We start from the raw sequence: 24388 nt of genomic DNA, 5'->3' as shown, positions 1-24388 counted from the left end.
TTAATTTTCAGGGTCAGAGTCACAGAAACACCGTAAACTTCCCCATGTGAACCTTTTTAATTACAATAAATAACTGAACAAGTTACAAGCTGTGTTCAGTGACACGCACAAGCTCTACAGTCACCTTTGTTTACACTCACAGCCGATTGTGTTGGACAACAAAGCTGAAATCCAGATTACACACACACACACACACACACACACACACACACACACACACACACACACACACACACACACACACAGGCCTCCCTCCTCCAATCTGCTTTATTAAATCTCTGCTGTGTTTTTGTGCCAGATGGTGTTTCAGTTTAACTGGATCTGAACCTCCAACAAAGGTGGTGCAAACGCAGCCGCCTCACCTTTCATTTTGCCAGCAGGTGAAACTCAAACGTCTGTAAATCAGAAACATGGAAAACAACACGTTAAAGATTTTTTAGAAGAACATTGTGATCAGCTGGGTTATCACAGGTCGTGCTCGCTGGCTCGGCCAAACCTGAAACCTCAGTCAGCCGTAACAGCTGTGGTGACGGAGGCTATCAGCTTTCTCTGTTAACCCTTTCTGAGCTCACATGAACGAGTGACATCTGTCAACAATAGGCTGCAAAATTATGGCTGCAGTATCTGCAGAAATATGTCCATGTGGCTGCAGATTCAGACTAAACGTTAAACTTTTATTTCCTGCTAAATCAGCTCGATCCGTGCAGAGTCCTGCGATTGTTCTGATGTTTGTGCTCAAAATGTTTTCTTTAAGTGAAGAGTCTTAAACCAGGGATGTCAAACATAAGGTCCGGGGGCCAGAATCAGCCTGCCAAGGTCTCCAATCTGGACAACTGGACAGCTTTGTAAAAAGTGAAGGTGAACATGTTTTTCAGACGTAACTGTATTTTTATACGGTTCCCGCTGATAGAGAATCTGTGATTTTTACAGTAGATTCTGTCAATGAACAAAAACTTTCTCTATATAAATTTCAGGATCATCTGTGCAACTTCCATAATGTCCCCCTCGAGCCCAGAGCAGCATTTCTTCACCATGTGGAAAAACTCAGACTGCACTTGTTTCTCTTACATGAAAATATCTCAAGAATTATAATTTGTATTTAAACTTGTTTACATAAAGACACAGGCTGTGAACGAGTTCGACTCTGGGTTTTCCTGACCTGGAGTGCGTGAAGGCGTGGCTCTCCCAGCATGCTCTGTGACGGGCTCAGCATCGTTACTGCACTGATCCAACAGCTACATGCAGGTAAACCCAACAACGCTCGATTGTCCGTGAATCTCACTGCTCAGTAGTTTGACGGCAGTTTGTCTCTTACAGAAAAACGACTGATTCTTTATGCAGTAAAAGTCTCATTTTCAAGTGTGACCTGAGTCCCGCACGACGAAGTCGAACTTTGTGATACACGTGATGCACTTTTGACATTGCCACGGCAACTGATGCTGCTGACCTGACTTAATCCCGGCTGGATCTGGTTTGAGATCAACAGGTGTAAAGATGGGAGGGTATGCGGTTTATTTAAAACAGAAATATCAAATTTTCCTGTTGACAGTTTAGTTTAGTAAGTCTGAGTTTGGCGCTTCGATCAAGAAACAGGAACCTAAACCTTCAGCTTTTGATTTATAAATTGCAAATCACCTTTGGCCAGAAAACCTTTGTACACAACAACGGTTGCATTGTGTTCTCATGCAACGCGTGTCATGTGCTGTCCTTGATTGAATAAACTTAACTAACTACATCTGCTTTAAATTTACATGACAATCGTTTCTTTTATTTTTGTTTAAAGCACTTTGTAACACCTAGTTTTTTAACTTAAGTCTGATTATCTGTGAAGCACTTTGAAGTACACTAATCTGCATGAAAGGACCTGAGGTTACTACAGTGGATTGAGGAATTAGGTTTAATCATTATTCGTGTGCTGAAGCCTCTAAAATGTGATTGTTTGCTGCTTTGTTTTGTATTTTGGACCAAAAAGGCTCTTCCTCTCTCATTAGGAATAATTTCTGACAGGTTGTAGTTAAAGTGACACTAAGTCCTCAAACAGAGTGTGGACAGACTTCACATCAGCCTCAACAAACCGAGCTCTTGTTTTCAAAGTCAGTTTCCTCGTGGGTAATAAATCAGATTTCTCTGACAGAAGAAGCTCGTCTGATCCCTGCTTCCCTCCTCTCCTCTCCGAGGCGGTCGGTCGGCGGTGTCAGTTTTTCCGCTGCTCGGGTTCGCCACCAGCTGCACAGATTACCGCCCTGTTGCCAAAACAGCACGGGTATTTATGAGCAGCTTTCAGGAGTTAGATTATCGTGTGTCTGGTCTCACAAAACATGAACTTGGCTGACTCCCCGTTCGCTCGGCAGCTACCATAAGCCCTCCATTCCCGAGGGGCGCAGACGCCTGATGTAACCTCCCAGCTGTCCTTTCTGCTTACCTCTGGTGTAAAACCAAGCGCTCCAAACTTTGGAACCAACTGGAAGACGTGAATCACGTTGAAGGTCTGATCTCTTGTTTGATTTCACCTGCAAAATCCGATTTAGTCATCAAGGAGAGGAGCCAAAGGAGGGAGGAGGTTTAAAGGAGATTCAGCCAACAGAAGTAACGAGGATAAGGCTTTCACTCTGAGGACAAAGGAGGTCGCATGCCATAATGTGGACGGTACACAGCATGCAAGCAGCAGCACTTTCATTTGAAGAGTGCATTGAAAAGCATGATATGCATTATTATTGTATTATAGTGATCTGGGCCCCATTCCAGAAAGTTTTTAAATGTAAACCCTGAGGGTGGTAACACAGACATGAGGGAAACTCAGACTCAGACACTAACCTGCTCAGATTTCTCTCTGGCTCCTCCCCTCAGTTCAAATCACAACAACAGTCGCCTCAAGGTGCTTTATATTGTAAGATAGACCCTACAGTAATACATACAGAGGAAAACACAACAATCACATGACCCCTATGAGCAGCACTTTGGCGACAGTGGGAAGGAAAAACTCCCTTTAACAGGAAGAAACCTCCAGCAGAAGCAGGCTCAGGGAGGGATAGTAGTACTTTCCAAGGATAGTAGGCGGGTCCAGGTACGTACGTTCTTTTAGAGCAGAGCTACAGATTAAAAACACCCAAGGCGAAGCGGTCAAAAGTCTGGCTGTACTTCACAGCAAAAGATGCAAACTCAGCAGCCTGCAACAAGTGCTTTAAGGCAGCGGTCCCCAACCCCCGGGCCTCGGACCGGTACCGGTCCGTGAGTCGTTTGGTACCGGGCCACGAGAGTTGAGGCTCAGGTGTGAAATGTATAGTTTTCAGGGTTTTTGTCGGTTTTGAGCGTTATTTTGTTATCGTTTTTATCGTTGGGTCTTTTCACGTGTGTTATGAATAAATCTTCTTTTTTCGGTACCGGTACTAGTTTTATTTTGTTGTATTTATCCGCGAAACCTTAAAGGCGGTCCGTGAAAATATTGTCGGGCATAAACAAGTCCGTGGTGCAAAAAAGGTTGGAGACCGCTGCTTTAAGGTGATACTGTGCAAAGGAGGCAACACCTCGAATCTGATGAAACACCTGGCGACGCATAATGTTTTTTAAAAGCCGAAAAATGCGCCGTATTTGATAGCTTGCTGCGAGACCTCACACCGAGCACATCTACTGCGGGTGTGGTGCCTGTTATCGGCCCGGAGTTAGCAACATCACCCAAGAACCCGAAGTCCTGGCCCCTAGCCCTGCCAGTGTAGCCGAAATGATGAGGATGATGATGGCAGCAGCAGCCGTTCTTCTATGCGTGAGTAGCTTAATGTTGTTCGTGTGTAATTTACGTTGAGTAGGCTAACCACGTTATTACATTAATGCATGTAATGTGAACTAGCAAACATCATCATAGCTACATGCGGCTGTCTTCTTGTTTGATGGCAGATGCTCCCTTCACCCTGGCCAAAAAGGCTAAAATGACCAAAGAAAAAGTGGAAAACAGTTAAACATGAGAGGTTTTTGGACAAAGTTTGTGTTTTTTCCATTGTTTAAGCACTGCTTCCAGCCAAGAGTGATACCATATATGCCCCATAGCTGCAGAAAAGGCTAACATTGTTATCTTTTTACAAAAACCAGCTGAACATGAGAGGTTTGTGGACCAATTTTGTGTTTTCCATTCTTTAAGCACTGTTTAAGCACCGGCACCGTTTCAAAAGTACCGGTTTGGCACCGGTATCGGATAAAACATAAACGATACCCATCCCTAGAGCTACACATAAACTGTTAAAGTCTCCAGTATATAAACGTGTGTCATCTGCGTATAGTTGCACTTCTCTTCTTGTTCCTACCATCCAGTCGCTTCCCTCTGCTGTTCTGTTTATTTCTGCTGTAAAGTTGACATTTTAACATCTCACTTCTGGAGCCAGGCTCACTTGGACATTTGAAGAATTGCAGTTTTCACACTTGGCCACTTGATTTTAAATGAGCTTAGTTGGTGATTATCATCTCTATCTTTTGCCTCATATTTCGTCTTCGTTCTAAATGCCTGGAAGATTTTTTTTGACTTTGTTTCATTGAACCAGAAAACGTATACCAAAGAGTTCATCGATAGTTTGTGCACGACTATGATGAGGTATGACAGTCTGTCTGTCACTGTAAAAGCTCGCCAACGCAATTTATCAAGCATGATCTGCCCATGTCGGTGCAGACACTGTGTCTTTGACCTCCGTGGCGGTCTTTGATTGACCTCTGTCATCGCAGCTTTGGATGTCGCGTGGTCGTAGCCGCAGCTGTCGTCACGGGCCAGATTTCCAGGATCACCGATAATCTGTCTGCGTGTTTGACAAAGACCTCTCAACCCAACTGTTTCCTTTTCAGGTATTTACACCGGTCACCCGCCCCTTGTCAAACAAACTGTGACAGATATGGTGGCGTCATCGGCGAACAATATCATATTTACTCTGCAAGCCTGACATGATCCAGATCAGACTGGTTTAAACTGTTTGAGGAAGAGGAGGAGGGAGTCCGGGCGAAGAAACAAGGACAGTAGACGGGGAGTTACTCGCTGTCAGACCCTGTTAGGAGTGAGGCGGCCGTACTGTACCGCGGTAACTCCCAGTGGAGAGTACAGTGCAGAGAGGCGCTGGGTCCCGGTTATCCAAGTTGGCGATATTATGACGGTCTGAGCCATTAAACCAACACGCGGCAAATGAAATCAAGCAAGCTATTAATAGCACCTGGCATTGGAGTGGAAACTCCCTCTGAACACACACATCATCCTGTGTTTACTTTCATACATGCAGTCCCCTGCAAGGCTTTTCACAAACACACAACAGTGCAGGGAAACTGCACACTCTTCATTGAGAGAATGGGAAGGAGGAGGAGGAGGAGGAAGGCCTGGCTGGTGCAGCGGCGGAGCGTCCACACAGCCACGAGGCAACAAAACGTCCATTACAAATCAAAACATTTGGTTCATTCAATTCAGGATGTTTTCTTCGCTCCCTCCTCCTCCTCTGTGTACGGGGCTCACACACTGACCTACATTGGCCGTGATGAAATCACGGTGTGTGTGTGTGTGTGTGTGTGTGTGTGTGTGTGTGTGTGTGTGTGTGTGTGTGTGGTTGGCGATGCCACGTTGAGGACATGAGTGTTTGTTTATACTCCTGCCTTTAACATTTGCACGCCTGCATGCACACGTGTGCTATTTATGACATGTGAAGCACAAGAAGAGTTTCATATTTTTGGAGCTTTTTGTTACTGAGAAGATTTTTAGACCCAAACAAAACCGTAATAAGACAAACTGTTCCTAAACTCAATTCATACATACATTTATTTCCTGGAAAGGTACCAGGAAATAAAAAAAAGGAAAAAATGAAAGTGAAATCACGTCTTTGCCTCCTTCAGCTTTAATATGCACAGTGAACCCATGTTTTCTTGTATTTGGATGTTTTTAAAACGTCTGGACTGAAGCATCGTTTCTAAAACGAGACCTTCCCACACCGTCACAGCCGGTGGGCCAATGTCTGTGTGCACAGTAAGAAGGTTGTGGGTTTGAATCCACTGTCAGCTGCCTCTTTCTATGTGGAGTCTGCATGTTGTCCTCATGCCTGTGTGGGTTATGTCAGGTTACCTGGTGATTCTAAAATGGTTAGGAGTCAGTGTGAGTGACAGTCCTTCTCTGTGTTGGCCCCGCCCCTCACGCCGTGACAATCTCCAGTCTCGCATAATTTTGTTGAGTAAATTTATTTCTGAACAAAAGACTTTATATAAAGGTGACAGAAAAAATGCCACGACACGAATGTAAGACTGAAACCTACACAGGAACAGTCTATGAGGTCTCAGTCACCAGGACTTTGGTGAAAAACTCAGAGAGACACCTGAAGTACGCTGAGGATGACCTGGAGAAAGGTCCTGCAGACTGGAAGCATCCTTCAGTCAGATGAGACTCAACCAGAAGTTTGCGGCCACAGAGATGCTGCTAATGTCTGGAGAAAGAACGGAGAGAACAGCGTCCCCACAGTGAAGCACGGTGGTGGGAGCATTATGCTGTGGAGATACTTCAGTGAGTTGTAACGGCATTTTGCGAGGAAGGAGCAGCTAGCAGGTCCAGCAGGCATGTGGGGTGGAGGTTAGCTGGACAACTCTGAGGCCAGTCAGTTAGAACGGCAGAACAAGACCGTACAAGCCAGGTCTCCACGCCTCTGCGCTATCCGTACATACATGTGTGGGGGTCAGGTCCAGCCCGTTGCAATGGTACGGTCTCTCTAAACAGACGGACGGAGGAAGCTTGCTCGACTGTATGGGCTGCTGCTACACTCACACTAGACTCTCCAATGACTACAATAATAGGACGACACCCCCTAGCGGTGCCACAATAAGGGTTGTTACACTGTGTGGAGCTGGGAATCTCCCTGAGGGGGAAGGATCATGGAGGAAGGAGAAGATTCAGCAGCAAAACTGGGTCTGAGTCATCTTCCAACAGGACCGCGACCTAAATCATAAACTTCTGTAAACTTGACTGTTTCTATCGAAAACATGATGGATGTTTGCAGAAGGAAAACAATTAAAACATTTCTCGGACGCCATTTATTCTGGACTCGTGGTTGTTAGAGCGCCTCCTACAAAACCAGAACAGAGCTGGAGTTTTTCAGCATGTAGAAGTTGTTCAGCAGGACTTTTGTGTCCTGTTTGAGGTGATGAGCCGATCAGCTCTCGTGACTCTTCAGAGTAAATCTGCTGTTATCCTCCAAGTCTCCTCCTTTGCTTCCTCTTATGTAATCTGCTCTCCTTTGTGCTTTGTTACCCACCGTGCACGTGTTCGATGATTTGCAGACTTTTCTGTTGCCGCCGCTGACTCTGGACCAGTTCGAGGTGTCCCTCGCAGGCCACCGTATAGCCCACTTCACACCTAAAGTAGATTAATGGGTCAGTTTGGCGAAGTTCATCCAGGGTTCAAGTAAAGGTTCAGCTAGAGTTCAGCCAAGCGGAGAGGGAGGAGGGAGAGTCTGTGCCGCTCTGCTGGAAACCGCTGCAGACTGAAGAGATGGAAATATGGAAATAGAATAACAGGACAAAGAGACGCAAACACAGAACATTAGGTTCATTATTTGTGCAGAAAATCATGATCGTACATGTATGAAGAGCAAAGTGTCTTTAAATCAGTGTTAAAGGTCAAAAGGGGACGAAACATGCAGGTGTCGGTCCTGATGACCTTCAGCTTTTATCAATGAAGACTCAAAACTCAGATAAACGTCGCAGTTTTTCTGTTGCAATGCAGACGTAACGTACAGCTTATGGTCGTGGTAAATTATGCATGACAGTGTGAGCATTTGTTCCTGCCTGAACCCAGGATCGGGAGGGGGCGGGTACAGTATTTGACTTATTCATGATGCTATAGCTGCAGCTCGGCGCCACTTTACTACCACGACCTCCCAGCTTAGGCTTAAGCTGCAGGTTTAAACTGCAGTTGTGAGGTCAGGGTCACGGGAGGTCACAGAGAGACGACCATGTGTGGACGCCACAGAGGATTTCACCTCTAGAAGAAACTGATCAGTGTTCATCTCTCTTCTCTTCTTCTTTTCTATTGTTCGTGTTTCTGCCAGGATGGAATAAAGTTTAGTTTACATCACTCAAGGCTGCAAATGAGTGCTGCTAACATGATACTGCTACATTTTTATGTGATGTCAGTGATATACTGGCGATCGTGGCTCAAGAGTTGGGAGTTCGCGTTATAGTCTCTTGTAGTCTCGGTCGTTGTGTCCTTGGGCAAGGCACTTCACCCGTTGTCTACTGGTGGTGGTCAGAGGGCCCGGTGGCGCCAGTGTCCGGCAGCCTCGCCTCTGTCAGTGCCAGGACCTGCAATGTAGCTTACCATCACCAGTGTGTGAATGGCTGAATGTAGTGTAAAGCACTTTGGGGTCCTTAGGGACTAAATAAAGCGCTATCAGAATCAGAATCAGAATCAGAATACTTTATTGATCCCTGGGGGAAATTATTTTTTGTTACAGTGCTCCATTATAAACCAACATTAAGACAAGACAGACAATACGCTAACTAAGAATAGTACAATATATACATATATATACATACATACATAAGTCACTCATAAATAAATAGTTGGAAAAGAAACATGTGTAGTTGTAGCAGCAAACAGTGTGTTAAGTGGATGCGTTGTACAGGGAGATGGCCACAGGCAGGAATGATTTCCTGTGTCGTTCAGTGGTGCTTTTCGGTAATCTCAGTCTCTCACTGAACGAGCTCCTGTGACTGACCAGCATGTCATGGAGTGGGTGGGAGGTGTTATCCAACATTGTCTTTATCTTGGACAAATGCAAATACAGGCACGACAAGACTAAGCCAGACATGTCTGAGAGCGAGAGCTGCTGTCAGCCAAGAAAATGCTGGCAGCGTGGCAGTCCACGAAGGTATAGATGTGACGATCCTATGTGATTTTCAGAAAAGCTGACCTCTGAAACAGCTTCATCGCCTCACGTCAAAGAAGGAGACGAGAAAAAAAAGACAACATACAACAGCTGAGAGAGCCACAGAAAACATGTGGACTCTGTGGAGTGTTTATATGGAGCTAAATCAGGGTCAAGTTTTTTATCCATTTTAAAAATGAAACTAAAATTACAAGTTTCGATATGTAAAATTTAAAAACAAAAACATTGTGAAAACATTGTTGGACAAAAAACAATAAAAGGTTGGGGACCGCTTGTTTATACTGTATAGCAGAGGCCAACATGCTACGTTAACGTATCAGTAACCAATGAGTTACTAGCAGTGGACTCTGTCTTTTATATACAGTCTATGGTGTAGAAAGCAGCGATGCGTCTTTGAGAACACCTAATGAATGCCTCCTCCCACCATAACCAGCAGCATCACTGCTGTGATGGAATGTAACTTATTACATGTACTCAAGTACTGAAGCACAGTTTTAATATATTTGTGATTTGATTGTTGTTGTACTGCTCTCTGATGTGAATACTGTACCTTGTACTTCCTTATTTTAAACACAGCTGAAGTGACACATTTGTTCACCTCGGTGCCACCACAATGCTCTGCTATAAACTCCTTATTTGAGTATTTGTATGTAAAACTCCCATGTGACCCTGAAAGCACCATTAAAAACATTTAACACAGAGATAAAAGAGCAAGCTCAAGTTCACTGAATGCAGACATGAATCAGAGAAGCGCCGGAAAGCCTTTAGATGAGTTTGTGAGGGGTACACTGTGATTACTTTACTTACATCTTTGCTTTATCAGTCTGGAATATATTTTTAAAGTTGTATGTGTGGTCTGCAAATTATCAGCACACATTCCTTTAAAAGTTTATAAACAAATCCAGGCTCATCATTGTCAGTCATTGGTCAGGAAAGCTTGACCATTTATTGTTTTTGGTGAACTTGCAAAGAACCCAAAGGACGCTGCACACTTACAGGCTAGCAAACATGCTCGTTTAGCTCGTTTTACTCTAACGGGACCAGAGTTCACAGAATGGCCACCGAGTCGGATTCAGAGACTGAGATGATAAAATTATCAGGAAAGCTTGTTTACTGAGCTCATTGCGTGAGGACACAGGTGACTTTTCCCACAGACTGCTTTAAAATCTGACTCAAACAACAGAAGTCGCCCCCTGCTGGGCTTCAGACAGAATGCAGATCCACAAACACCAGCTCACACACGATGACAAACCCTTCCATTAAATTGAGCATTAATGTCAACATTGGACTGAAAGGACGAGCATCCTTCATCTCACACACAGACACACAAAGACACACACACACAGAGACACGCGCACAGACACACACAGAGACACACAAAGACACACCAGGCGTCCTGTGTGCTGTTTGGACTCAGAGGAGTCAGACACCAACTGACCAGACAAATGTTCTTTTGCTTTTTCTCTCAAAACACTGCCGCTGGCTGTGTGTGTGTCTATTTCTGTGTGTGTGTGTGTGTGTGTGTGTGTGTGTGTGTGTGTGTGTGTGTGTGTGTGTGTGTGTGTGTGTGTGTGTGTGCTGATGCCCTCCCACCCTCCAGGTTTGTGTGTATTATAGCGGCCCGCTGCTCCTGTGTCCTTTGATTAAGGTCAATTTCGTTAGTAGGGTTGGAAACACATCCCCCACCCAAACAAACACACACACACACATACACACACACACATTTCATCTGAGTCAAATCAACCATCCTGTAACGTTTCCTGTAATCAGCATGTGGCATCTTCGCAAAAAAGCCATAAAAGTGTTAAAGATTAATGCAAAATCAACAGGCTCATGTCCACATCAGGATTTCTGCCATTTAAAAAATGGATTCATGCATCTTTATCTGCTGACCGCGTTTTTCAAAAACTGTATTTCTGCTTTACACTAAAATGTTAAAACCTTCCCAAATACGAGGAAACAGCGGTCCTGTTCTTGTCCACAAACGCTCGTGTGTTGTGCTGAAGTTAAAAATAGGCTCAGGCTGTAGTGAGATGGTGCAGCCCGTCTACCAGGTGACTCACTGGGACACAGTTTTATTTAACATGGCGGCGTGGGAAACCGCAAACGCTCTTGAGGAAATGAGGGAAGAGCTGAAAAAAAGCAAAAATACAAACAGAAATAAAGCTTCCCTCAAAGATGCTCTGCGTAACACGATGTTCACCGCGTGGTGGTGAGTAGCAGGTCTGTGTGACTGGAAAAACTGTTCAGAAGTAACAGGAACTCTGTGCTCAGGTGTAAACAGTACAAACAATCGATGGTTGGCATGAAATTAGTATTTAAAAATGTTAGTATAGAAAAGGATATTGTACTCATATATCTGCGTATACACAGGTTACAGATCCAAAGAACACGATAAACTAGAAAAACTCACTGCAGTAGTACAACAATCCAGCGATGAGTAGCACAGAGCTGTCGTCTTAAGTAGAATAAAATAGAATACAATAGAATAATCCGTTAATTGTCCCACGAGGATAAATTTGGTTGTAACAGCAGCAGAATAAAATCACATATACAAACAGAACAGGACACAGAAAAAAAAAAATTTACATCATGGACAGTAGTTACAAAAACAGAGTACTGTACAGTTATTAAGATTAAAGTATAGGGTTGTTTTTTTTTAATATAAACTGAGAAAAATAGTGTGCAAGTTAAGTAGTAGTAGTAGTTAAGTAGTGGCTAGAGACATAAACATAACAAGTGGATGGTGAGTTTATTGCAGGTGTAGAGATTTATTGTAGGTAGAGCGGAAACCTGTAATGAGTTCTGCCCAAACAGAGAGGGAGAGAAAAACAACCAGTATCCAAAACCAACAACAAACCCGAATGGGAAAACCTGAGAGACATGGAAGACCATGACAAATGTCCAAAGAAGGTGTCACATATGCCAGCTAGCAGCAACTAACAGGCGCTAACACCTGTTAACAGAGGCTAACAGCTGCTTACAGTGGCTAGCACATGCTAACAGCTGCTAAAAGCGGCTAACAGAGGCTAACAGCTGCTTACAGTGGCTAGCACATGCTAACAGCTGCTAAAAGCGGCTAACAGAGGCTAACAGCTGCTTACAGTGGCAAAAATAGTAGCTATGCTGATAGAAAAGTTCAGGATATCCTCAACAGCTCACCTCAGTATGGTTGTCATCAGATGAAAGTGAGTTTCACTCATCAACAAGTATTCCCAACTCGGACTCCTCTCCCAAAATTTGCAGCCTCTTCCAGAGTAAATAGACGTGCACACATAAGTTCCTTTCCATTAGTATCTACTCGGATTGACTCGCCACAGTCCTTCGCAGGTTTCACGGTTTTCCATTAGGTTCATGGTACAAGGTACAAGGTACTAAAATAATACCTGCACAGCTGAGGCGCCAAGCAGTCCAAGCAGGTACTAAAATGTGACGGCATCAGACTGCATGCTATCGATTGGTTGGTCAGTGGCATCGCTCGATGAGTCATGCATCTCGTTCACAAAGATCTAAATTGCCATTTTGGAAACCTGGCAATGAAAGAAACGGCTACAAAAAACAACACAGTGTTCCCCGAGTCTGATGAAAAGCCACAGACCGAGCAGCAGGTATGTCTTCGGCTGTGTTGTAGCATTTGTGTCACATGCTAATTACGTGACGTAATGCTTCGCCGTGTTGCTATAACAACGACCTCACACATTGTGTGGGACTCGATTGAAACAAAACAAACAGTCAAGCTGAGTCGAGTCATGGCGATCATGCCGAGTTGATCTGAGGAGGTATCAATGGAAAACGCGTTTTATTGACAGCTGAGGTAAACGGCGGAGTGACAGCCTACACATGCAGATGAGATGAACAGAGGTCCGAGCACAGCAGCCACAGTAGCTAGGATCATGCACTAGGATTGGGAGGAGTAAGAAAACAGACTTCAGTTGGCTGCAGCCTACTGACATAACCTAAGAGCTAGCTGGACTGGCTAAAAGCGTTGTGTCAAATACTCACTGAGTCTGGAGTAATTCAGGACTTCATGTGACTCTTTGTTCTGTCGCATATGTGTGGCTCTTTGTTTACACTGTTTAATGCAGTGTGGCCCAATGGAAAACCTGAGTTATTCATCCATTTCCTCTTCTGAAAGTGAGTGACTTTACTAATTTTATTGATTGATTTATTGGTTAGCTGTTGGAATTTAAAGTCTGAGTGTTCAGACTGCTGCTAATCACAGACATGATTTGTTCTACAGCACAAAATAGATGTCATTTGCTGGACTGTTGTGAAAACCAGTAACTCGGTTAAATTTCCCTTTTTCATTAGATTGATAAATCTGAGTGTAAACATGTCTATTAACTCGCTGCCCACTGTTGTTTTCATCTCTGTGTCTGATAAGAAAGAAGATAACGAATTTATTTAACCACTGACCACCAAATATACTTCCCAGATTACACAACAACTGCGTCATGTTGCCATGGCAACTTTATTAAACACATATGCAGTTATCATTAAATTAGTTGTGGTGTAATTTTAGGTAAAAGAAAGCGGACAAATCTCCACCATCTTTATGGTCGTCGGACCGTCTCCTAACTTAGAGGATGAGTTTCATTCAGTGTTTGTAAAGCTTTCTCTGAGTGTCTGAGCGATTTCCTCCTTTTAAATGCCCGGTCGCGGCAGATGGCCCCGCCCCTCCCTGAGCCTGGTTCTGCTGGAGGTTTCTTCCTGTTAAAAGGGAGTTTTTCCTTCCCACTGTCACCAAAGTGCTTGCTCATAGGGGGTCATATGATTGTTGTGTTTTTCTCTGTATGTATTACTGTAGGGTCTACTGTACAGTATAAAGCACCTTGAGGCGACTGTTGTTGCGATTTGGCGCTGTGTAAATAAAATTGAATTGAATTTTGTATTTGTCCAGTTCCCGCTCATAAACTTGGAAATTAGTGCCAGGGTGTTCACTCTGGTTAAGAGGGACAGCGTTCGATCTTTGCTCTGATAACTCACGACTTTGATGAGGATCTGATGCAAACATCTTGTTTATCTGGCACCACAGGACACCTTCAGCACCTGTGGACTCCTCGCCCTGATGGTTTTAGCAGCAGGCGTGGGACAAACCCACTACCAGGTGCCCAGTTTGAATGTCGTAGCTGATGGCTGTGTACAATAATTATGAATATAAGACAACATATGTTCTATTTTATTTATTGAATTTTTGTTAAGCATTTAAAATCAAACACGTGAGCTCGATGAATGTAACATACAGTATGAAATGTAGGTCCTGTAAGTTTAAAGCTCTGAGTCACAACGAATCAGAAAGACTTCACCAGCTTTCACGAGTGTGTGTGTGTGTGCGTGTGTGCGTGTGTGTGTGTACTGGATGACATTACTAAAAAGAGTCGACATGTTACACAGCAGTGGAGGTTTTAAACCCTCCAGCGTCACACACACAAACTCACACACACTCGCAGGCTCTCAGCTTGGCTCTGTGCCCATATGCATGACAAGACCTCTGGGACCCCCTAAGCACACACACACACACACACACACACACACACACACACACACACACACACACACACACACACACACACCACCACCACCACCACCGCTCCCATCCCCATCTAACTCGGCAGCCCAGTGCCTAATAGCGCCCAACATCTTCTCCTGTGTGTGTGTGTGTGTGTGACTGTGTGTGTGTGTTCATGTGTGTGTGACTGTGTGTGTGTGCATGTGTGTGTGCATGTGTGTGTGCGTGCATGCGTGCATGTGTGCACACGGCTGTGGCAGAAAGAACACTGCGACCTAAAAACCCAGCTCACTGAGAGCGACTGCACGCCGAACAGAAGGCTCATCCAAGTGTAAACACACACAGAGTACAGACCAGCATGAACACACACACACACACAAACACACACAAGGCAAGTGGACACATGCAGTTAGTCTCACACACACAGCAGATGCAGACAAATTAACACACAAACTGTCGCACTCAAAGAGAACAATGGTGCTGTACACACACACACTCCTCACACACTGTGTGTGTGAGGAGTGTGTGTGTCCAGTGTCCTCTTTCAGCCTGACAAATCTTTACTTTTCCAGAAACAAGAAATTCAGATCATGTGATGACCACTGAAGCGTCTCCATGACGACCGGGGGAAGCCATGCTTCCTCTCAGACTGAGTTACTCAGAGTTGCGTTGCTGACATCTTGTGTTGCACGAGTGTACGTGAATCCAGACACACATTTATAATCTGAACGACTCTCAGCTTCTAAAAATGAGGCGGGCGCCTGTGGGAGCATTTAAGGTGGTATTTCTGTTTATTCTGAGACCTTAAAAGTGATTTCAGAGAAAGTGATCAGAGACCAAATGAACACGGAGAGACCATGTGGAACAATGACCGCTCTTCTGTGATGACCTGTGATCAGAATCCCAGCAGTGATGGGAGTTAGGACCAGACCCCGAGTCTAGATGGTGGTGTTGAAGATGAAGACGGAGGCTTGGATGGAGCTCTGAGTGACCAGGGTGAGCTGAAGATGAGTAAAGAGAGACAGTCGATCAGACAATAATACTAACGACTTATTTAATCATGTATTTATTTCCCCTTTAAAGTGTATCATTATCCTGAGAGTGAAATATAAAAAGTCAGGTCAAGTATCACAAAGCTTTTGTCCAAAAGAGTGGCAGCAGCACCCGAGAGCCTCGCCGCTGCACGCAGACGGCATCCTTTAAAAACGGTGCCGGTTACGGTTTGAGACCAGACACGGCCTGGCTGCGCTACAGACGCCGCCGGGCTGCACGGAGCGCGCTCAGTGTGGTCGTGTACAGTAAATATTTTTACAGCACAGATCAAATCAAATCAAATCAAATCACTTTTTATTGTCACATCACATGTGCAGGCACACTGGCACAGCACATGCGAGTGAAATTCTTGTGTGCGAGCCCCACAAGCAACAGAGATGTGCAAACACAACAACACAAACGAGCAAAATACAAGAATGATCATGTTGGCTTCATGTCAGAGTCCTCAGCTGTCAGCACAACACCGGCCCCTGGCAGGGAGAGCGACGAAGAGCAGCGAGAGAGCCAGAAAACCCCGAGCACAGGAATGCATCTGTTATCACAGCGTTCAAACACTGCAGTCAGAATCACTGCTTTACACGTTTGAAATGAAAGATCATTCAAATATTACACAAAAGAATGAAATAAAAAATGTGTTTAACATCAAATGTAACACTTTTAAACACAGTTTTATCATCACTGTTTGTTTTATTTAGAAATGTATAGAAATCATAAAGAGGATTATAATGAAAGGTGATTATGAACCATAATATCTGCAGAAAGTCCTCAATTAAGTAAAGTGTTGCTAAATGTGCGCAGAGCTGGCACAGCAGAAACGAGAATCCATTTCCTCTTTACATATTTCTACGTTAATGTCACTGTTAAAGCTTTTTATGTCATTCCAGACGTTTTATTCTTCACTTTCTTTATTTTCAACATCAACTGAAAACCACAAATACTGAAATACAGCAAAATCCTGCTCCTCACATACAAGGTCTTAAATAATCAGGCCCCATCTTATCTTAATGACCTTGTAGTACCATATCACCCTATTAGAGCGCTTCGCTCTCGCTCTGCAGGCCTACTTGTTGTTCCTAGAGTATTTAAAAGTAGAATGGGAGGCAGAGCCTTCAGTTTTCAGGCCCCTCTTCTGTGGAACCAGCTTCCAGTTTGGATTCAGGAGACAGACACTATCTCTGCCCCCTATGAGCAGCACTTTGGTGACAGTGGGAAGGAAAAACTCCCTTTTAACAGGAAGAAACCTCCGGCAGAACCAGGCTCAGGGAGGGGCGGGGCCATCTGCTGTGATTGGTTGGGGTGAGAGAAGGAAGACAGGATAACGACTGTTTGCCGCGAACACTCGTTAAATTAATGAGATGTAAATGTTAGTGTTAAACTGTTAGAGTTTCATCTTTGTCTGACATAAATCTGTATTTTAGGGGGTTAAAGGTCATGTGTAGGATGATGACCTCTGCGTTCCCCTGATGATGTCCGAGGTCGCGAGCTGACTGTGTGTGCGTACTGTTCCATCGGTCTTTGTAGGAACACTGATGTGAGGACTTTTTGGACAGTAAGGACACGTTTGCGTTGGTTGTGAGAGAATCAGAATGCATCATGTCAGCGAGTGTCAAGACAAGCGCACACATGTGTGTGTTGTGTGTTGTGCCGTGCTCTTTGCACTGGATGTGCCGGCACATTCGGACCCCCTGGCTCCAGTTGGGATCAGCGTCCTTCAGGAGCAGGACTGACGAGCTGCTGTTTTCTATGAATGTGAGTCTGAACTGACTCACATTCCTAAACTGGATTTTTGCTGCTTAAATGCTTAAATGTGATGTCAGATCTCTTTCTCTGTCCTCACTGGCAAAATGCAGAAGCCAGTTGACATGTTGACCCTTCCACTGGGGTTACTGGTGTAGTAACATCCACCAGCGCCCTGTTTTCATCTCTTGCCCACCGATGCCGTCTTGTTCCAGTAGCCCACTTCTCATCAGGGCGTCCTGGTTCCTCAACACCTGACACAGACCTCGGGCAACGTCTGAGCTGGTATGGCTTCATATTTATGTCTCTCGCTGATGTCCGAGGTGGGCTTGGTTAGCGTGGAGGGTCTAGCCTATTGGGAGTCAAACCTACGACTCCCGTTCCAAAGGTGTGTAGACCAAGAAAGGACTTGGTCTGAATAGAGTCTGTGTGTGAGTGTCCTGAGTGATGAGGGTTACTGAGACCGTGGCTCAGATTGGTGAGGTGCGTGGGCAGGGGTGAGATGTGGGGGGATAGTGGTTGTTAACAGTCCATTATGGCGATGGCCTCCAGGGGTGGGAGAGGCCAGTGACGTTCAGAGTGGAGTTAATGACCCTCTGTGCAGCCTTCATCTTCTCAGTCGTGTCCCCTAAGTACCAAACACCAGGCAGGTGTTGTCACTGCTGATTTCAAAGGATCTGATCAGTTTACAGGAGGACACTTGCCCATCATTACTGTTTGTAGTTTTTAATGGACTACATGTTCCATGAGCTCCTCAGCTGGTGGTGAGATTTTCCTTTAAAAAGCTCAGGAGGACGACATGACCATGTGGTGAGGAGGCGGACGGAGACGCTGCAGAGCTCTTCTGTTAAAGGGACATTTCTGAGCTCGAGTCTCTCAGGATGTCTGCTGATGACTCAGCCGGAAGCAATCTGGTGTCGGTGGACTTTGAAATCTTCGGTCACGTCCAGGGTCTGTATGTTTAACTCCCTTTTCTTCCTCTGCTTCTTAGACCTGTTGGCCTCTGAGAGCCTGTAAAACGATCCACTGCTGCTTAATTTAGGAACAAGCTGGGCTGGCCTCACTTTCACTTCTTAGAGCCTCATGAATGCCACCAACTTCACAAAAGCCCAAACAGACCACCTCTGTTAGGCTGTGTAAACAAGAAAATGCACAAAACACAAATGTGACTTTTGGAAACAAGCTATTAAAAAATAGCAGCTACTAATTCAGACTTTCTTTTCTCTCCTTCTTACTTTGACAGGCGTCTGCTTCCGAATGGTGAGTTTTCCTTTGAGCTCTCTTTTTGCTGCGATCACCTCCTGCTGCTTCCAAAAACCAAATCCCATCCTCACCAAACCCACAGCTCAGTTCGAGGCTCAGTCTGCACAGAAACGTAGCTTTTTCTATGCATCTTGGCCTTTTGCACACATGTAAACGGTGTCTCGATCATCCAGGTAAGGAAATCCCAGCAAGCTGATTCTGTTCATCTGGACGTTTTCAGTGGGAGAAGCATTACGTCATCATACAGGTGACTTCTTCAGTCTCAGCTGACTGCAGGTGTCCAGCCTTACGTTTGCACAGTAACTGAAAGCAGCCCGCTGACTAACAAGCGGCTGTGAGGTCAGTTTTTTCACCATAAATATGCTGTCGTGACCATTGATCCATGACCGTGACACTTCGCATATTAATTTACACAACTGGCGACACGATCAGGTGTGGATTTCACAAAACTCATCAGGCTACAGTGGGGGAAAAAATCCCAGTGAAAGCATTGAAATAAAACAACCTGCTTTAGCTCCTCCCCCTTTATGTCAACTCTAACCAGCTGTTTTTATTGGCTGCCCCTTCTTTATGACTAAAAGCATGCTGCATATCGTTCCTCTGTGGAGATAAACCAATAAACTAGAAGGATTATCCAACACACAAAACAGACATTAAGTATATACAATTTTTTTAATACATTATTTTATTGACTTAATGTTTTTATGTCCCACATCAATCTTTGTTTAACATCCAGGTTGAAGGATTTTATTAACTCCTTTCTTCCCGTCACCAGTACACAGAGAAGGAGGGTCTGCGGCTCGGGCTGGTCGGCTGGGTGAAGAACACCTACAAAGGGACGGTGGTGGGACAGGTGCAGGGTCCGGCTGACATGGTGGAGGAGATGTGAGTGCACACTGACACGCCACAGCAGGTTGGTGCAACTCTCACTGCAAAGTGCTGCGGTGATACTCTTTTTCAGCCACTAGATGGCGACCTTTGCCTTCACAACACAACGGTTACCTGCTTCAGGTCTGTTCTGTCGCGGCAGCAGATCTGCAGGCACCGACGCTTTGGTTCAGGAGATTTGAGCAGTTTAAAGAGTTCTTGTTCTCATGCAGGTGAATTGTTAAATATTAAATACTTGCGACCACACTGCGGGTTCTTCAAGCAGAGCTACAGGATTTATATCTGCTCCCTTTGGTGATGTTTCTGCCTTTGTTTTTCCAGTTGAACACTAGAAACTCTGAGTTCCCAGCTGTCAGTGAATGCAGCGTAATGGTATCAGATCTGGAACTGAAGCCGGGCTCAGTTTGTTTTGAACGTCCCATCCTGTCCGGGGGGAGTGATGTCACTGGGTGGGGACGTCCGATTTAGATGACATCACCACCTCAAGGGATCTGCTGATGCTCCTTGACATCACACACACACACACACACACACACACACACACACACACACACGCTCCTTGCAGGGCCAGGCGGGCGGGGTCCCCAGAGGAAGAAATGGCACAAAAACAGATTTCATTTCAAGCTTCAGCATAAATTTTAGGAGCTGGACGCTTCAGTCTGAACACAGAAGCAACTGCAGGCATTAAATGTGTTTACAGGCTGGTTACACACATGAGGAACTGTGATTGGCTGTATTACAACAAAAGCACATCTAACAGTCAATAAGACTGTAAAGGGTCAGGGTTAATACAGTTCACACACACACAGCTTCTCTCCGTTGTATATCGACTATTATTTCCATGTTAACACACTTGCTTTCACGTCCTTCCTGTCGACTCCACTTTCACCACGACCTCACTTCCTGCCAGGCCTGTGAAACGGGATCCAGCTGTTCCTCCAGGCGTGCAGGAGGAACAGGAGGGAAATAAGGAAAGATGAGGAAAGGAGAGCAATGCAAACGTTAGGCTGTGTGGAGTATGGAGAGCGAAGGCTGGCGGTGGGAGGTGAAGCAGTGGGTGGTTTCTATTTATTCCTCTGGGAGCAGAAAAATTTCCAGAGCCGAGCTGATGAAAGTGAAGGAATGGAAACAAAGAGAGAGGCGGGAAAATCCTGACGTTAAACTACAAACGCTTTGCAGTTTGCTGAATTAAAACACTGGATATCAGCGTTAGTTGTGGGAAATATGGGATTTAATCCAAATGAATGGAAAATTTATGTGTAATCAAAATATGTTGCTGGGGCAAATGTGGCACTGATTTAAAGGAGCAAACCCGCGGCTCCCACCCACATGTTGGCTGTTACTGTAGAAAGTATGTCTTAGTTTAGCTTGTGGAGTGTGTGTCGGGGTGTGTGTCCTGGGAGCCAGGAGCTTGGTGGTGTTTGTGGACACTGGAAAGTCTGCTCCACGTTTTTCCACATAGAAATTCCTCAAACTGTTAGAAGTGACCAAGAGAGCCGGGAAGGTGTCGTATCTTAAGTTGGCAATAAAAAGTTTAATTACACGAGAGGAGCTGCCTAACGCGCAACCACAGACCCAACAGTGGGGAAAAGCAGCCTGAGCTTCAGCCTGAGGTTACAGCACGTTCACGGAGCTCATTATCAGAAACTTCCACTGTAACAGGAGATGTTTGACAGGAAATAAGGAAAAGCAGAATAGACCCACATTAGGGAGTCATTCGTTGTATTCAAGGCTACCTGTCGTTAGAAAAATACATTTAACTTATAGGCGCTGTAAAACCCTTCCAGGTCTCCTTACATTGGTTATAATCAGGTCGATGAACATGTTGTGGTTTTGTCACAAACCTGTAAAGAGAGTTATTTGGCTCGGATCAGCAACAGTGTGTGCTGCTGACTTCCTGTTAGCATTGTGTGGAATATACCGTACATGAGGACAAGGTCACTGTAGCCAACATAAACTAAAGACCAAACCTAGACGATGAAACAGATCTGGGGTCACTGAAGCAGAAGTGATAATATTTGTGTAATTTCAAAAACAATCAAATAAAAGAGCGCATGCAGGTGAGTGCGGTCGCAGCAACGATGCTCTGGCAGAGAAGAGTTGCAGCTTCCATTAACAGGCCAGTGCAGGACAGCTCAAAGGGAGAAACTCCACCCAGGGGCGGAGCAGCAGAAAGGACTACACCTGCGACTCCACTTGAGGCTTCACCACAAGGAAAATGTTTAAAGAAAAACCTGATGTCAGCCAGACGCCGCACCACGTCGTGTGCCGCTTCTTCTCCAGTTTTCAGTCTTGAGTTCTAACTTCCTGTCTCTTCCTCCTGCACGTCTGCCTCTCCATGTTTCGTTATTGCTTCTCACGTCTGATTTCAGGAATCATTTATCTCTCGTGTGTAGCCGTACCTGCCCTCCTGGCTCATGTTCTGTGATTATTATCACCTGTGCCTTGGTTTCCCAGCTGTGTCCACTTCCCCTGATTGCTCCTGTGTACATGCAGCGCTGTCATCCCCTCATCGCTGGTCATCGTGTTCTTGCATCACGGGATTAGTTTTCCTTTTACCTCCATCTTCTTGCAAGTTGGGTCCTAATTCAACACTTCATGGCATTAATGATTATAATAATGATTAGATTTTGGGGGGAGAAACACAACTTAATGGAACCATTTTTAGTCTCTCCGTGTGGTAAACTGCAGCACAGCTGGCTGCACAGCTGGTCTGATGAGGCTTTGTGTATTTGCATATCAAGATTGAGGACGTCTGATGAGTGTGAGTCAAACACCTTCACTATGTTACCTGTTAGAGAGATCACAGATCCCCGACAAACACCAAGACCTAAACTAACAGTGAAAGTGATAAAAAATAAACTTAGAGTAAAAACTAAACTGTAATAACTCGCTGCATGAGACCTTTGGGTGGTCGTGCACAGGGTCAGTGCTGACAGAAACGATGCACTTATGATGTAATAACTGGAAATATCTTGCTTAGGGCGGAGCTTTTGACATAGATGGAGTCCTCGCGAGTGTCGAAGTGCAGCTGTGCATGAGCGGATCAGAGAGAAATGGCAGCAGATTAGAAACCAGCAAACATCCAGCTGCTGGAGAATTAGTGTTAAGCTGTGTGTGTGTGTGTGTGTGTGTGTGTGTGTGTGTGTGTGTGTGTGTGTGTGTGTGTGTGTGGACAGTAGAGTAGTGGGTCATGGAGCAGATCGGTCCACTGTAGACAGAGTTTGGCAATAAAGCAAAACTAGGACAGCCACTCTCTCTCTCTCTCTCCCCATCCCCACTCTTGTTCTCATGCTCGCTCGCCCGCTCTCTTTGGCCCGCCTTCAGTCGGTGCAGCTACATGGACGTGACCCTGATCCCCTGCAATCTCCTCTAATCTACACACGCCTGCACTCGACCAAACGCTCAGAGAGCTGCTGCACAGCAAACTCCCAGCGTTATGTAAAACCAGAGGAATGTTTTTATTTACCCATCATGCCTTTGGTCGTCCAGATGCAGGCCTGACCCCCAGTCGGCTGGTGGGGCCTTCTTTTCTGGTTTTGAACGTTTATGTCCCTCGAGCAGTGAGGTCAGGAACATCGGTTTCAGGACTCTGCATTTTGAACTCACAACTTTATGGTTTTGGCCGTCAGCATGTTGGTGTTTGGAGCCGGACGTGACCGTATTTGGACGAGAGGTTGGCGTGCTAAGTTACCAGCTAAGAGTAGCTGCAGTAGTTACCAGGTGCCATCCATAGACTGTATATAGGAGCATCACACAGACACTGAAGTCAGCCAATCAGTGCTCAGTAAGAACCAAATAAAATCCTAAAACTTCACTCAGCAAAACCAGAGCTCAGCCTTCTCGGACGGTCGGTTAGTGCAGTGAACCTAACAGCAGCTCTGAAAGGCAGACAGTTTTACTTTATTATTTATTTATTTATTTATTTATTTATTTATTGTCATTGTCAAGAACAATGAAATTGCGTTTGGGGCTTCCATACAACCCAAAAAAAAGAAGAAAATAATAAATACCCCTTAAAACCCAAGTGTACATATTACATCAGAGTCTGTGGTGATTAAAAGCAACTGGATCCACGACTAGTTCCAGTTTTTACTGGACTTGAATGAAGAGCTTTCTGTGGACCGACTGAACTCTGGCAGCAAGTCACCATCAGCTGCCGTCTCTGTGAAAGCCATTCCATATCTGCCTGTAGGACACGCTGTAGAAGCTGCTGTAAGCAGCTCACAGTTGCTCTGCAAGCCACTTTGCAGCCCAACTCCACCCCAGTTCTTCCTCTTCTTGTTTTTTTCTCACTGAATCGCCATGATGCCTTTTCCTTTCTGGACAGTGGTGTTGATGCTGCTATCAAAGCTCAATATAAGTGTCTGCAGACATAAATAATCTTTTATTGGTTGGTGCAGGTCTCAACCAGACTGATCCTGAAGGAAATGTAAAAATGTCACGAACCTCAGGGAATCTTTGGCAAGTTTAAGTAAGAATGTTTGAAATCTTTAGGCAGCAACCACAGAAGAGTCGTCCGTGACCGATGACCCACCACTAAGCTGTGATCATCGGCCGTCACAGTAAAAACAAAAGTCTCTTTTCTGTCTGCAGTGCGTGTAGGACTTAGACCCGTGTACCATAAACCTGAACTGCACTCTCTTCTTTCTCATTGGGTCCTTTACAGGAAGGTGTGGCTGAGCAAAGAAGGAAGTCCCACCAGCCGGATCACCAGAGCCTCCTTCACCAACCAGAGGTCGATCGACAAGCTGGAGCTCTCCGGCTTCAAGACTCGCTTCTGACCAGTGAAGCAAAGATCCTGCAAACAGCTTCTCCACCGTCCCCTGGAAGAGGTCAGAGGTCAACGATGCTCCTACAGATTCAATGAATGAAGACTTTGGACGTCATGAAACCACTGCTGCTGGTTTATTCAGAGGGTGACTGAGAATTTATTTATAGTTTTTAATAAGTTGGATGTTGGCTTTGTGTCTCCATCTGTACAGCAAGCACCTAAAAACACTGGAACCATCAAAGCCTGATTTGTATGAATTAAATATCTTCCATCGTC

The 24388-nt window shown here is 45.0% G+C and overlaps 1 protein-coding gene and 2 long non-coding RNA genes across 4 annotated transcripts; 2 read left to right on the top strand and 1 right to left on the bottom strand.

Moving 5' to 3' along the window:
* The first annotated feature begins 464 nt into the window (after positions 1-464).
* LOC143421746 (uncharacterized) lies at positions 465-1452 on the top strand. Its single transcript, XR_013101305.1, has 3 exons — positions 465-858; positions 975-1245; positions 1318-1452. It is a non-coding gene; the product is annotated as an uncharacterized LOC143421746 (long non-coding RNA).
* Positions 1453-10849: 9397 nt separating this feature from the next.
* LOC143421674 (uncharacterized) lies at positions 10850-12757 on the bottom strand. Its single transcript, XR_013101233.1, has 3 exons — positions 12051-12757; positions 11302-11346; positions 10850-11020 (listed from the first exon to the last, which is right to left on the bottom strand). It is a non-coding gene; the product is annotated as an uncharacterized LOC143421674 (long non-coding RNA).
* A 5203-nt stretch (positions 12758-17960) lies between these two features.
* On the top strand, positions 17961-24388 carry LOC101464391 (acylphosphatase-2). Of its 2 annotated transcripts, none has more exons than XM_004570617.5 (4): positions 17961-18142; positions 18431-18447; positions 19226-19335; positions 24008-24388. In XM_004570617.5, the coding sequence occupies exons 1-4, from the start codon at positions 18079-18081 to the stop codon at positions 24120-24122; spliced, it is 306 nt and encodes a 101-aa protein (XP_004570674.1). In that variant the 5' UTR covers positions 17961-18078; the 3' UTR covers positions 24123-24388. The 2 variants fall into 2 exon arrangements, with proteins under 2 accessions (XP_004570674.1, XP_004570673.1); XM_004570616.4 differs by having other exon boundaries at positions 17964-18138.

The sequence above is a fragment of the Maylandia zebra genome, linkage group LG13, assembly GCF_041146795.1.
Source record: "Maylandia zebra isolate NMK-2024a linkage group LG13, Mzebra_GT3a, whole genome shotgun sequence".
NCBI lineage: Eukaryota > Metazoa > Chordata > Actinopteri > Cichliformes > Cichlidae > Maylandia > Maylandia zebra.
The sequence above is the reverse complement of the archived record's forward strand: the minus strand, read 5'-3'. Positions and strand labels throughout refer to the sequence as shown.